The 14610-nt window shown below is 46.6% G+C and overlaps 1 protein-coding gene across 2 annotated transcripts in view; it reads right to left on the reverse strand.

The window, feature by feature from the left end:
• Window positions 1–4743: 4743 nt before the first annotated feature.
• Window positions 4744–14610, reverse strand: part of HAUS2 (HAUS augmin like complex subunit 2) — an 80196-nt gene continuing 70329 nt past the window's right edge. For both annotated transcript variants that reach the window (XM_085627062.1, XM_085627063.1), the window contains exon 6: window positions 4744–5684. In XM_085627062.1, the coding sequence (XP_085483188.1) occupies window positions 5493–5684 (192 nt within the window). In that variant the 3' untranslated portion in view covers window positions 4744–5492. The remainder of the gene's footprint in view (window positions 5685–14610) is intronic.

The raw sequence follows: 14610 nt of genomic DNA on the forward strand, positions 1-14610 counted from the left end.
CAATAAGCCACCTTTCTCAATACTTTCCATTGTCAAGAGGGACTCGACAGGGCTGTCTGCCTTCCCCCCTTATTTTTCTTCTCGTCATTGAGCCATTGATCTCCACAATATGGGATAACCCAGATAAAGCAGGGATCAATTTTAGTCCCGGCAGACAAGTTGTGGCAGCCTGGGATGACGACCTACTTTTGTTCACTGAAGAAGCACCACAGACTATTCACATCATTATGAAGGAGATAGATACTCAATAGTGGTGGGTTACTGTTTAAACAGGGACAAAACGGAGATCTTCCCCCTAAATGTCCCCTGCACTCCAGCGGCGATTGGGCCAGAAGTGGCAACCAGATGCTATCAAAAACTTAGGTATCTGGTTAGGTAAGAATCTCAAACACTCAGTCTCCATTAATGAACAGAAACCCCCCAACAAAATATAGGACCTACTTAACACATGGTCCCCCCAAAATTTCAACTGGTGGGGTTGGGTGGACACCGTTAAAATAATGGTCAGTTTTATTGACAGTATGCTTCTGGTCTCCCTTTACCCCTCCTTTTTCAAACCTATGGATAATTATATGACCGAATTTTTATGGAAGGACAAGAAAGCAAGAATCTCCACGATTACATTGAAGATGAATAAAACTGCTAGAGAGTCTGAAAATCCAGACAACCCAGGATACCTACAAGCATTCCTGGCTTCTCAAAGGTCCTGGTGGATCCAGATACACAAGACTCCCCACTGGTCTCCCAGGGTGGTGTTCTGGGAATCGTGGGCGAGGAAGGGCTTAAACTCTTTTGGGGACTTAGGTACCCGATTACACCATATCCTGTTCTAGGCCCGACGCTTTACACTTGATTTACCAGACATCGATTTTTATAAATTCTTGAGATTGAAAAGTGCAATTGGTAAACTGAAGTCTCCTCACCTACCTGACCTACCCGGTTTACTAGGTAATTTTTTTTAGAGAAGAGGCCGTTCTGCCTCATGCATATATAAACTTCTAGAATCTCCTAAGAGTAATTTGCTGAGAATTACCGGGAAATGGGATACTCATATTTACTCCTCTCGAACACACCAGACACCTCATGGAAAAAAATCTGGCAATCTCCCTTTATTGCAAAAGTAACACCGGCTCTAGCACAGACCAGATTCTGCTCCACTCAGAAGACATTTTGGACTCCATCTAGATTACATAGGATTGGCTTAAGTGCCACAGATGCTTACTGGAAATGTGGGGAGGCGGCTGGGGACCTAGAACATATGTTTTTTACATGTGAGAGGACCCACCTTTTATGGATTAAGATACAAGCTTTAATTCACGATATCACAGGAGAATCCTTAGAGATCGACTTTGTCAGTTTGCTATTGGCTTGCACGCAAATACCCATTCAGCGGACTTCACTGAACAGAACTTGATGGTGATTGACCTACTGCTGTCACTGTGCACCAAGACAATACTTTCAGACTGGAAACTAACCTCAGTGAGCTCTTTTAATAAATGGTGGAACTTGCTGTGCTCCATCAGAAGTGTGGAAAACATCTTGTATGAAAAATTGCACAATGTCTCCACATCTAGATGCCTTTGGAAATCCTTTGATAAAGATCTAGAGAAAAGCAAACCTCCTTAGGTGCCCTCTTGAACAAGAAGGTTGCCAAATGCATGATGCAACTGTTGCTTACTGACATTCACTGTTCTTACTGTATAAGGTTGCTGGTTGTCCTCTCAGATTACTGTAAGGTAGCTTTCTATTCTCTATCTCTTGCTATCATCTTCCCACGTTATACTTGGGGCTTTTCTTCTTTATTTCCTTTTATTGGTATTTTTCCTCATGAGACGGCTTGTGTATACCATTATATGCTTCTGTTATATATCATCAGATGCTGCAGAGCCACAGAGATCCTTATCGCTCTTGCTTTATAGTTTTTAGTTGGGCTCATCACCACACTGTTTGCTTAGTCCAACCGGCTAAGGCAGATTATGTTGTCACTCGACTGTATGATCTTTCTTATTCTGCATACAATTGTGGTCTTTATAAGCATCCCCAACATATTATGTAAGCTAACAGAAGTGTAATGTGGATTCTTGTATGTTGGATTGGTTTTAAAAAATAATAAAACGCCTGAAAACAAAAAATTAATTACTGCCGGGACTGAAACCTGACAAGAACTGCCCCACTTTAAGACCTAGCTAAATGTATGTGTAAGTGATGCACGTCAGAGATGCACTTCGATCACAGTAGAGTAAGCAGAACATGCATCTAAGTTTAGATGGTGGCTAGTTAGTGCTTAGGACCTACAAGTAGGCTAGTTGTGTGTGTGAGGGGCAGTGCCATGGAGGGTGCGTGTAGGCAGGTGTGGTGTCTGAGGGTCAGAAATCTGCTCAGATCATGGCAAGTAAAATGCACAAGCTTAGGAGAGAGAACAAAGACATCCTCCATGGGTGACAAAATTCTGGTACTGAGTACGGGAAACTCCCTTTACTACACGGGCTCAGCAACGTGTGCCGTTTCCACGCAAGTCCTCCCATGCTTGCCTTACCCATGCATATGCCTTAACAGCATATATGCCATAACAACGTACGTATATGCGTGGTTAAGGCAATGCATGGTCTAGATGCCGAGCAGACTGGCGGGAGAGAAAACAGGAAGAGGAAGGACTATCGGGAGAGGATGCAGTGAGGTAAGTGGGGCGCGGGTCGGGGGGGGCGGTAGTTTTTTGGGGTAGGTTTTAGGACAAAGGAGGTGGTTCGGGGTAGTTTGCAGGGCAGGGAGCAGTTTTAGGGCTCAGGGTGGGGGGGGCTGGGTCAGGGTATTTAGCAGGTGTAGGGGACAGTTTTTAGGGCTCAAGGCTGGGTCGGGTCGTTTCTTGGGCATGGGGACAGTTTACAGGGCAGGGGCGGTTTTAGGGCAGGGGGTAGTTTTAGGACGGGGGTAGTTTTAGGACAGGGGGTAGTTTTAGGACAGGGGGTAGTTTTAGGACAGGGGGTAGTTTTAGGGCGGGGGGTAGTTTTAGGGCGGGGGGTAGTTTTGGGGCAGATTTAGGCCTCAGGGCAGGGGCCCTGGGTATTTTAGGTATGTAGGGGACAGTTTTAAGGGCTCAGAACGGGGGGGCTGGAGTCAGGGTTGTTTTTAGGGTGGGAGGACAGCTTTTTGGGTTGAGGTCAGGAGAAAAGGGACAGATTACAGGGCAGGGAGTAGCTTTAGACCTCAGTGCGGGGGGCTGGGTCGGGGTACTTTAGGGATGTAGGAGACAGTTTATGGGGCTTAGGGCAGGGGGGCTGGGGTCGGGGTAGTTTTTGAGATGTGGGGTTAATTTTTAGGTCTCAGGGCAAGGGAGAAAAGGGACAGTGTACAGAGCAGGGATATGATCTTTAACATGCATGGCCCTTTACCCATCATGTCTTTACCACAAAATTGCACGGTAAAGACGCGGTTGTGGAAAGACCACGTTGTACAGGAATACGTTGTTTAGGCATGCGTTGTACCATCATACAACCATTGAGTAACAGGTTTGTAGTATTGCTGGTCCATTGCCTTGCAAGACATTGGAACAGTGGTTCAGTCAGTTGTTTGGAAAAAGCCATGTTTCCAATAAGTACCCAAAAGTTATCTACATGTGGTTCCAAGGCCATGGTGCAAGACATGTCTGCTTGCCAGATCTTTAGGTGAAATGGAACAACTATGTCTTTAGAGCTTTACACTATGTCAGATGATCATAAAAGGTTTCTTACTTGGACTGAAAGAGTTCTATAGTTTGGTTGTCTGCTTTAGAAAAAGTTGAGCCTCTACGTCAATAATATTTCAGAAAGTTAAACAGGGGATAGGCCTTTGATCCTTGACTTCATCTGGACTGACAGACCTATTAAGTCTTATTTCATGTAGTGCATGATAAGTGGCGAAGATGGCCTTCAAAGAATCTCTCCATGCTACAAGAACCTATTGCTGGGCACAGACAGCTGGACTGGTGTGGTTTCAAAGCCAGAGAAGATAGGGAAGTCGTGGCACAATGTTCTGTGATAGCTAAAGAGAACAGAGTCGTGTCAAAAGCCCTGTTTTTTCTTTCCAAAGAAGTACCAGAAACAGACTGGACGATAGTCTCATATCTCGAGCGGATGAGAGACTACCCATCACCCTTGCTATGAAAGGAATGAGAAAAAAGTGCCTTTCTGGGATCAAAGGCCTGAAGATGATGAAGAATGGGACAGCCAATTGCTCCAGTTACTTTCCTCGCCACAGGTTCTTGGAGAGTCGTTCATTACTCAACAGGGTTGAATGACTCAATGCAATTAAACCTCAGAAAACACGATCACATTGACAGGCGAAACATTTAAAAGAGCACATTGTGATTGCTGGTGAGCTGTGATGCTGTGTGTGAAGGTTCTGGTCTCACTGAAAACCAATGAGTTTCCCAAACGAGTGCCCAAGGCCCAGTGAATGACAACCTCCACACATCACAAACTGGAAATTACTCTGCAAAAGGAACTTTTCACAACTGCAATCCTACCCAGATGGTAAAAACAACTCAAAGTGAGACACACCAGCAATACAGGTGGACACAAAGACAACCAATTCAGACCTCCCATGGGTCCCATGACTTTACTCACCTTTAGCTGCTAGCGCAGTTTTTGATTTTAATTATATGTGGCAAACGTTTACTCCAAAACTACTAAGAACAGACGAGAAATGGATGGATAAGAATATCAAGTGTATGCAGTCCCTTGCTAGGTGGAAAAAAACAGAAGAGCGTAGAGCATGAAAAAAATACTTTATTTATAAACCAATCTGCGACTATATACAAAGAATGTACAACTGCCTAATATTAGGAAAACCAATTTTTGTAAGTAACAAGGAGTGTAGAGTTTGATGTTTTACACAACAGAATGATTTGAAGGCTGCAGGCAATTGTAATATTGTAGTATATTGCTCAATGAATACAGCTCGTGTACGAAATAGAACTAGTATCAAAACAAAATAACAAGGAAAAGAAGCAGAAAAACCTTCCCAAAACAAGGACAAGGCTAATTTCTTACGCTGTCGCTGCTGTTAAATTTCAAAGTACTGCTGTTGAATGTATGCGGCACAGAGTAAACAGCAGGCGCAATATTAAAATCATTGATTGCAGCGTACTTATGCATCTGCTATGGATCGTATTAAACAAGGGAGCATAGCACTCACTGCAACCAAGTTAAATACCAAAGCAGCATCGACATTTGTGCAACGGTAGATGGACACCTCAGCTTCTATTCCACAGAGCTACAAGCCTATGGTGGCTTTAGATTGCACTGAAGGTATACATCAATACTAACCATCTGGTTGTACCACTCTCTGCTAGCTTCATATCATGCTGTTCTCCCCAGTCTACAAACACAATGTCCTGCTAGCCTATCCGAGGAGGCCTTTCTTTCTCTCGGAGAACCAGCCGGGCCCTCAAAGAGGACTTCGGAGTCACCAAAGGGTTAATGTGCGGCGCCCAGGTGACCCATATGCACAGACCATCAGAGTTGCTGGACAGAGACATCAGGAGTCAAGCATGCAGTACTCGTATCTGTGGGGTTGCAAAAGGATTCCAGGTCGATTTTAAACACTGAACTGTGGATTTTACTCTGGGAGGCTCTCCATTTTATGATCTGCTCGGCCAGCTCTTCCATCTCAGTCTCCATGGTTTCCATTCGCACTAGGGAGTTGTCCTGTGAAAAGAAGGCAAAATGGAATAAACCTCAGGCACAGAACTCGTAGGCGGAGACTTGCTTATCAAAGAGCGTTTATCCCTAGAATGGATGGAGGTCCTTTAACAAGTGCCAAAGTCACAGCTGCAGTGATAGGTTCTATGTGACAATATATCACAATAACTGCTATTATCTACAAATAATGAATCCAGTAACAAGAGGATTTTCTAAACAGAAGCCTGTACACATATAAACGTATTACATACTAACGTTTTAAACATTAAACCTTGGTTTGGAAGGTTTTGTTACATTTTACACTTATCTATACACGGTGGAGAACAACCATTACCACGGCAGCTTTCTCCCTCAAAAAACAACAAAAATATCCCTATTTTCCAGCCTTTCATTCCTTTGTAAGCCGAAGATGAATCACTTGTATTAGGGGACACTGAGTAGGAGAGCAAAGTTACAAAAACAACAAAGCAACCAGCAAAGTGCTGAAGGACGCCGGTTTGAAGAAGTTATTCGGGGAACAAAGGCATTGTTTAATTTATTTTCTCAGAACGTTTCATTTTATGGAATGTTTAACAAGCACTGACAGCCATGATATCTGATTTTTTTTTTTTTAACTATATAAAGGAGTGCTTCTTCACTGATTGGCAGGTTTGTAGGTGCTTCTGTGAGTCAGTGAATGAGCGAATCAGTCAATATGCGGATACATGGATGGCCGTTGTTGGGATGGGAATTATCCCTACATGGTATACATGGCTGTCCCCTTTGCTTGAGTGCCTAACTCCATGTATCTGGTCTCCTAGTGTTCGATTTTGGCTCTAGGCTCACACTAACCTAGAGTGCACGCAGAGGCCTGCGCCTGTCCCTTGACATGAGTGAGATTCTGGATCTATCATGTGATCCGGATGGGCGCACCAAGTGTGCCCTCATTGTGCAGACAATGGATTACTTCCCCATCGTGGGTGTAGCTCAGAGTGACACTTCACAACTCCTAAGAAATGGGTCTGCAAGTAGCAACATCAATCCAGAATCCCACAGCCTGAGCAGAGCTGCACTGCGCCTTTGATAGCCTGATACAACCGATGAGGAGGCCCAAAAAGTGCTGCCGTCTCACGCCCAACCTGAGAAGCAGGTAGATGGTCGAGTTGTATGGAAGCAGTGGGTAGCCGAGACAACAACCTGATCTACAGACTTTTATACATGCATGGTGAGACTCAGTAACAAAGACAAATAGACTGTGCGCTATTGTAAGAGTGCCCGAGGAAAAACTGCACCACAGATTCTTGCTACTCATTGTTGAAAGGGAAGGATTCATCTGGGTCAACAAGGGAGTGGGGGCCTCGGGGCTCTAGCTGGGAGATGAGCCACTGTACTCCAACACCAGGACACCAATGTATATTTATTTTCGGATACAATATATTTCTATTGTGCACTAAAGTACTATTATTCTTTTAAGTAAAGCACTGGCTAGGACAATCCTTTATTTGAATGATTTGTGTTTGTTGAGTGGTGAGCTCAAGCACCTTCACATGAAGCCCAAGAAACCTGTGACAACTCACCATTGCTACCAAAGTCAAGTGCTCAATGGATTGTACTTGCCCAGTTTGCACAGCCATAGCAGGATAGACCCCAGAACATCAGAGGCAAACAACCTCAACCCACACAGTAGAGGCCAGTAGTCTCTGCTTTGTCATGTAGAACGACCTCCCCCCTCCTCCCCGAATGGGGTCTTGTAGAGATCCTAAGTTGATGTATACTGGTCTTAGGCATTTGATCACTTTGGATTTTCAGCTCAGCTGATAAAAAAGACTGATGAGGAATGAATTAATCAAATACCAAAACAGGTGAGTCTAAGTGATTCCAGATCTTGACATAGTAATTTTCAAGCCTGGTATAAAAGTAGGGAGTTCCGAACTGCACTTGCAAAGTTTAGCCACCATATCTCTTATAGATGGTCACGCAGGCGATCAAACGTTCTCAGTCAGCAAACCTGAGGATTCTAGTTGTGAGGCAAGGCATGAACGATCTGTGAAGTAGGAATCTATGATGTTATTCCGCAGCCTTTTCCTCCGCAGGGAATCACAACGCGGTCGTTACAACGACGCGTTGTTTATTCCACATACCATTACTCCGCAAGTCAGAACGACGACTTGTGGAGGGGGGCGCTGGATGTTGGAATAGTATAATTTACTATTCCAACTCCAGTCTGTGCGGAGACTAGGAATCCAACACCCCCCCGCCCCTGCAAGTCGTTGTTCCGACTTGCGGAGTAATGGTATGCGGAATCACAACGCGGTCGTTGTAACAACCGCGTTGTGATTCCCTGCGTTGAAAAAGTTTTGGGGTGATCGTTGTTTACCGTGAGGTAGTTCACAGTGGTCATGACTCTGGAGATGCAGGGTGGGAAATGATAGCAGAGCTTAAGGTTGCATATGTCCATAGTACCGCTGATGAGCAAGAGAATGAGGCTGGTTCAGGGGTAAGCTGGGTAGGAGTATCTGTTGGGGTTGTGGAAATTTAGCTTGTAACTGAACATTATCTGCGCCATCTTGCCTCTCCCCAGCGCCACGCACAGCGAACGCACGGCCGCCATTTTAGGCACCCCACTCTCTCTCCCCGCTCATTGTCGATCGCCAGCGCGTTCCCCTGGCGCTGCAAGCATCCCCCGCGCGCCGGCCACCCCCGCTCTCTCATACACGGGCCATAAACCCTCTCCTTCTGCGCGACCCTGCCATGGAACCGCATCCCACGCCTGACCGACATCCCATACATGGTCATGCATCTCTTTGATAACCCCCTTCCTCTGCGCCCCATTGTCCGAACCGATCCCAGGCCATCACCTAGCCCTGCGGATGCAGTTTATTGTCCCTACTGTAAGGGGAACACCCCACATCAAAGGGATTACAGTAGATCAAGGCCCCCCACCCCCTGAGACCCGACCGGTCACACACACCCCCCGGGAATTGGCGGAATATCCTGCTGTGTGATAGCCATCTCCTACTGCGGGTGGGGTGGGAACTTCTACTGTAGCTATGCGTGGGATCGGATCTGAGCCAAGGATTCTGAGGATGTTCTTTCATACATCAAAGTGATCTCAAGAATGTGCCATGTATGATAACCCTGCAATAAAGTCATAAACGTGTGTATAAGAGACCAGGTCTCAGAGATGCAGTTAGAGCACCTCGTGACGATACCTTGCTGTCTGATCTGATGTGTTCTGCTCCGACGGAATAAAAACTTTGTTTCCTGCCTTCCAGTCTCCGGCGCCTGCCTCTTTCATTGGTAAATTATCGAATGGTATGAGAGGCGATTACCGCCGGGCAATACTTGAAAGGTTATCGACTGAAACTGCCGCTACCATTTAACAATTGGCGTCCCAAGCGTGGGGCCCATCAGCGACACGTGGATCCAGTGGGAGAGGTCCCGACGACAGAGTGAACGACTGCAACGATCGGGAGAGCTCCTGCCAGATAGACCCTCGTCTGGCAGCCGATCATCCGAACTTCACTGGTTCCGAGCAGACCTCTCTCGAGTGATCTACGGTCCTGACTGAGAACCATCAGGAGTGCCGCGGCAAATACGGAGAGTAGAGGACGATCGGGCGCTGGAGGCGGAAGACGAGAAACTGTCCACGCGGTCCGGGTAAGGTCGTGAAACACGACAAATTGCGAAACGATTGATTGAAAATACTAGTATTACTTATTGATTGTTCTCTTTGAGATATTCGCTGTCTACAAACGGGGAGGAGTAGAAATACTCTCTCTCTCTCCCCCTTTGCAGATAGTGAAGGGTAGGTAACGCAGACTTTTGTCCCCGTTGTAACCCGTCGTGCCTATCTTTATCTCCCCACTGATTGATTGTCCGAACATTGATTGTTTTGAAGAATAGTGCTCTTTGAGATATTCTCTGTTTGCAAATAACGTAGAATAGAAATATTCTGTCTAGTCTTTGCAAATAGTGAAGGGTAGGTAACGCAGACTTTTGTCCCCATTGTAACCCGTCGTGCCTATTTTTATCTCCCCATTGGTTGATTGATTGTCCGAACACTAGTTGTTCGATATTGGTTCTTTGGAGGTATTCTCTGCTTACAAATAACGAGGAATAGAGATATTTTGTCTAGTCTTTGCAAGCAGTGAAAAGATAGGTAGTGCTGACTTTTGTCCCCGTTGTAACCCGTCATGCCTATCTTCTCCCCACTGATTGGTAGCTGGTTCTGCCCGGACCGCTTATTAGAGGTGAACCATCCGGCTCCACTGGAGGGCACCCCTAATAAGGACATGTTCACTAAATATGGACTAGTCGCCGTAGCTTATAGCAAGCTATGGCATAAAATATACAAAGGGGGACCCCGAGAGTCAGTGGCCACTGGTGGGATCCTTTTTGACCCTACAAAACTAAAGTAACGCTAGGAAATAGCCCTTTGTGGGATATATGGAACTAAGGGAAGGAGCCAAGCTCACGGTCGAGACGGCCACGAGGTAGCCCGGCTCCATCGCTCTCGCTGCCTAAACATGTCTGCCCTACCACCCACCCCGCCCAGTAAACACGACCGAAATCCCACACAACCGGAAGCCTGTTGATACCCACCATCGACGTCACCGAACTTGACTAGGATCACGCACAATTGGACAATGCCATTTTCCGATTACACTAACTAGATTGCAAATATATACAACACTCCAACAAAGTAGTATGATTAAACATTTTAATAACTTATAGGTATAACAAACACACCAACAGGGTAAACACATTAAAACACGTTTTAAAACAACTATTTACATGACAGTCCTCGCCCCTCCTTCTTCGAAATAGCAACATTGACCTGCTTTGGGCGGTCCTTTTATTCGGCTTTGGGCTATAAAAGCCATGCAAAATCCATCGACATCAGTGGCGGACGACTGTGCGAATAGGCCGGAGGCTACACGAAGCGCCGAAGCTCTGGCAGCGCCAAGGTGGAGTCTGCCACGCTGTGCGGATCTTCCCATTCTCTTCTTCTTCCTTCAACAACGAAGGGTGCCCTGGCAGGGAGAAGCGACGCGGACGGGCCTCCCCCGCCTCCCAAGGTGGAGGCTCGCCAGCAGACGAGGGCACCCCAACCGTCTTTCACCGACCAGCTGAGTTGCACCCCAACCGTTTCTTTCACCGGCCAGCCGAGTTACACCCAGCCATTTCACTCGCCGTCCAGCTGAGTAGGCGCCCCTGCACTCACCGACCAGCTGCAGCAAGACAGCCATTTACGTCTTGCCTGCCGGACAGCCGCCCAGGCGCGGGTTGCTTTCTGCACCAATATTGCCATTAACGTTTGACTCGAGAGGTGGGTCCCCGCAGCAGAATGATCGGGGGACCCACCCCGGTGGCTGTAACGAAGAGCTGCTGCTGCTGCTGCCTTTGGACTCTGGCGGTCGGTTCTTCAGATCCAGGCCTGGCCCACCGAAAGGCGGCTCTGGACTCGGAAGCTTGTCTGCTCGGGCGTGGGCCCCACCCTTGAAAAAACACCCTCTCAGCTTTGCAGATTCTGCGGGAGTCATTGACATTCGACTCCCGTGGGCTTCCGGTGGGGGCAACCGCCGTTATTTGCTTGCTTATTCCACATTAACTTGTCTTTGCCCCGGGCGACAGCCATCTTGCCTCCGTTTGGTTGCGTAAAGGAAAGACTGATTCAAGACGTCGGCGGAAGAACCCGCCTGCTGCCCCGCCCCAAGAACGGACCACGGCATTGCTACAAGATCGCGGTGACGCCATGCTGACGCAAGCTGACGCTAACGAAAGTTCTCGAACTAACGAAAGGGATTCTGGCCCGGCAGCTAGTTAGTGCGAAGACTTAAGACTGTGCACTGGACCCACCCGACCTCGCCCCAAAATGGCGCCAATTTAGGAGGGACCTGCAACTCCTTATGGCGTCCCGGTTACTTGACATTTATGTATGCAATATCTCCACACATGATGGTCGGAGGGACGGGGAGGGTACTGAATTTATGCTAAAGTAGTGTTGCTCATGATACTCGACGCCTTTCACACCGTGGCCGGCCTGAACGGTTGTAGGCCCGTATTTGTATACTGACATTGTTTTAAATAAAGGGCTTCTTAAAGGAATTACGGAATCAGTGTCATGACAAATCATCTAGGTTGGTAAAGGTTTTTCTTTTGAATAAATGATTGTAACTCCCAAGCAATAGAAAACAGATAATGCAGACCCCATTTGCCTGAATCTTTTTGATTAACGGAATTTGTATCCGTCACACCTGTCTTTTTCCAAGAGTTGTCAGAAAATGGTCAACTATAGCTTAAGGTATATGCCGAATGCAAGGTATGGTATCTTGCACCATAATACACGACCGATTGAGAAATGCATGTACGACCAGGGAACCCGAATTTAGGAGATGAATGAAATAGAGCATCTTTGTCTCGGAAGAAAAGAATAATAGGTCTGTGGTACTACCCACTCCTGCGGCTAGCCTGGTACGCGGTAAGTAGAACTTTTTCGTGTCTACGCGCGCTAATGTACTTTGAATACTGCACATCCCCTCCCCTCTTTTTCCCCTCTATAGGTCACGACGAAGTTCCGACTGAAGAATGGAGTGGACATGGACCGCACCATGTTCAATATAGGGAAAAACATAGACAAACGTTGTGGGATAATGCGCAAAGTGCAGACCACCATTGGGAACATGAAAAGCTGTATGGTATGATTGTGCGTGTGTGCTGCGATTATGCGGTATGAATGTGTATGCATTTCATGCTTGGGTCGCATGAAGAGAGCGTCGTCGTATGATTGAAGTGCTCGCCCATCGATCAAAGGGAGGGGAGTAAAAGGTCCAACACCCCTCTCCAAGATAAACTACAAAAATACTGAAAATACGCAGCATACATAGGAAAGAGGACAGGAAAGGAGAGGTCCCCATACTCAACGTAGCCCTGAGTCTCCGTCCTAAGTTTCTGCGCTTGATGCATGTACTGTCACACCCTATCCGGTATTTGTGTGTACGTGATCACCGAATTCGTGTCTTTCCCCCGCTTGTGTTTTCTTACATAGAACTGACCCATGCTACGCCATGTTGTGTGTGCACCGAGTAGCCTATTATCATACACGTCTCTCTCTCTCGTTTTGTGTCGTACGTATGCCAAGTAGCCTACTTGATGCGCACCACTCTCTCTCTCTCTCTCTCCCTCGCTGAAGGCTTTCTTGCCCTCTTTCTTTTTGAATAAATTAACGACACATACCTCTTCGGTAAGTGTATAATTGGCCTGAAACACGGCGGTGTTCGAACAAATTGACAGAAACAAAAAAAAAAACGACCGTACTTTACCACGTTACTACCTCTCCTTTCTGCAAATGTTGAACTTAATTGGCTGAGAAAGAAAGGACAGGTAAGACGACTGATATCTCCCAATTTGGCCCTCATCATCGGGGACTATATGTCAGTGGTATTTTTCGTTTTTAGAGCTTTAACAACACCATCTCCACCGCCCAGAATTGCCCCCCGCCCAATTACCCCGAACTAGAATGTCTAAAGCACCTCGTTCTCCCAAAATAACCCCAGCCCTATATTAGCCGTCTCAGAGTATTTCGAACGAAACAGCTGATGACCTTATTCTCTAAAAATACATCGCCTAAACTGATAAGGGTTACCTATTGTCTCCAGCAAGAATAATGTTTGGCTTATGTCCCTCCCCGAAATAGATACCTGTGAACCCATGACAGTAGCACCTCGCACTTTTTCATAAACTTAGCAGTCCTCGGAGGAAAATGTGTATTAACAGAACTTGTGTTGAGATGAACGAATCTCTACCGGAGAAGCCGGTTCGAATTCTTAATAGACCAGAAGGTTGACAGATGTCAGGCTTCCTGCAACGATTATAGGGCACAGGAATCGACACCTAGCAGGCCGGACGATGGACAGGAACACCCACAGAAACCTGCACCACAGCAATGATTAATAAACTAGTAACACACACTGACATAACAGTTAATAAACACCAATCATACAACAACCGATAAAAGCATTTCCCCAATTACTCGGTGGTTGGGAGAGAGGATGAAGCGTGTAAATGTCTTCCCTGCCAACTCTCTAAGATTTTGTTTCTTGTACTCATTCAAAGATAACCTGCGGCCATCGGAAGAGAGGGGTCGGACGCGACGCACAGCCTGGCTGCGGACCAAGGAACATCTATGGCATCGACCAAGGGGGAAGCAACGAAGCAAAAAGGGCGTGAGACGAGGCACCATTATCAGGATGATAAGCGATAGAACGAAGGGCTATATCGAGGCCCCCTGCTCACTGACCAGCGTGCCTGAAGTCCCATCCCGTCGGGCCCGATTGATGGGCCCAGTGCTGGAAGATTCTGCTCTCCTTGGTCCGCATTTTGATCCGATCCCACTCCACCCCCTCTTCCCTCGGCATCCCGAAGCACGTCACACCCTTCTCTCTCTCTCTCTCTCTCCCTCTTTTATATGGATTTTGAATTTGACTTAACTACAGAAGAACAAAAAGCGGGTACCCTGTCTCAAAGTACCTATGATGAACTGTGTTAGGGAACAGGACTGTGATCGGAGAACAGCGAATGGTCACACCCTGCCACGTGAAAAATTGGATTTGAGCTGGACCTTAGCTCCACCGCCGGTGCTCAACAGTGCCAACGAAAGAAGAACAACAATAAGAGCTTACCAGTGATGGCTCTTTATAATAGGACACTGGAAAGAAGAACTCATGTTAAGTTGAATTCCTCTCCCAACCACCTTTTTATATTAACTATCTTCCTATCGAGTTTTCATGATGCTGCGTCAGTCACCTCCGACTGTACACTGAGAAGTTAAGAAAATCTAACTTTGTATAATGACATTCAATACAACACCAGCCATGCACACGACTATACTAACTATTTTTGATCCACACGAAGTCTGGGCCTTAAGTAATGTACGAAATATCCCTTGTTT

This window comes from Triturus cristatus, chromosome 9, assembly GCF_964204655.1.
Source record: "Triturus cristatus chromosome 9, aTriCri1.1, whole genome shotgun sequence".
Lineage (NCBI taxonomy): Eukaryota > Metazoa > Chordata > Amphibia > Caudata > Salamandridae > Triturus > Triturus cristatus.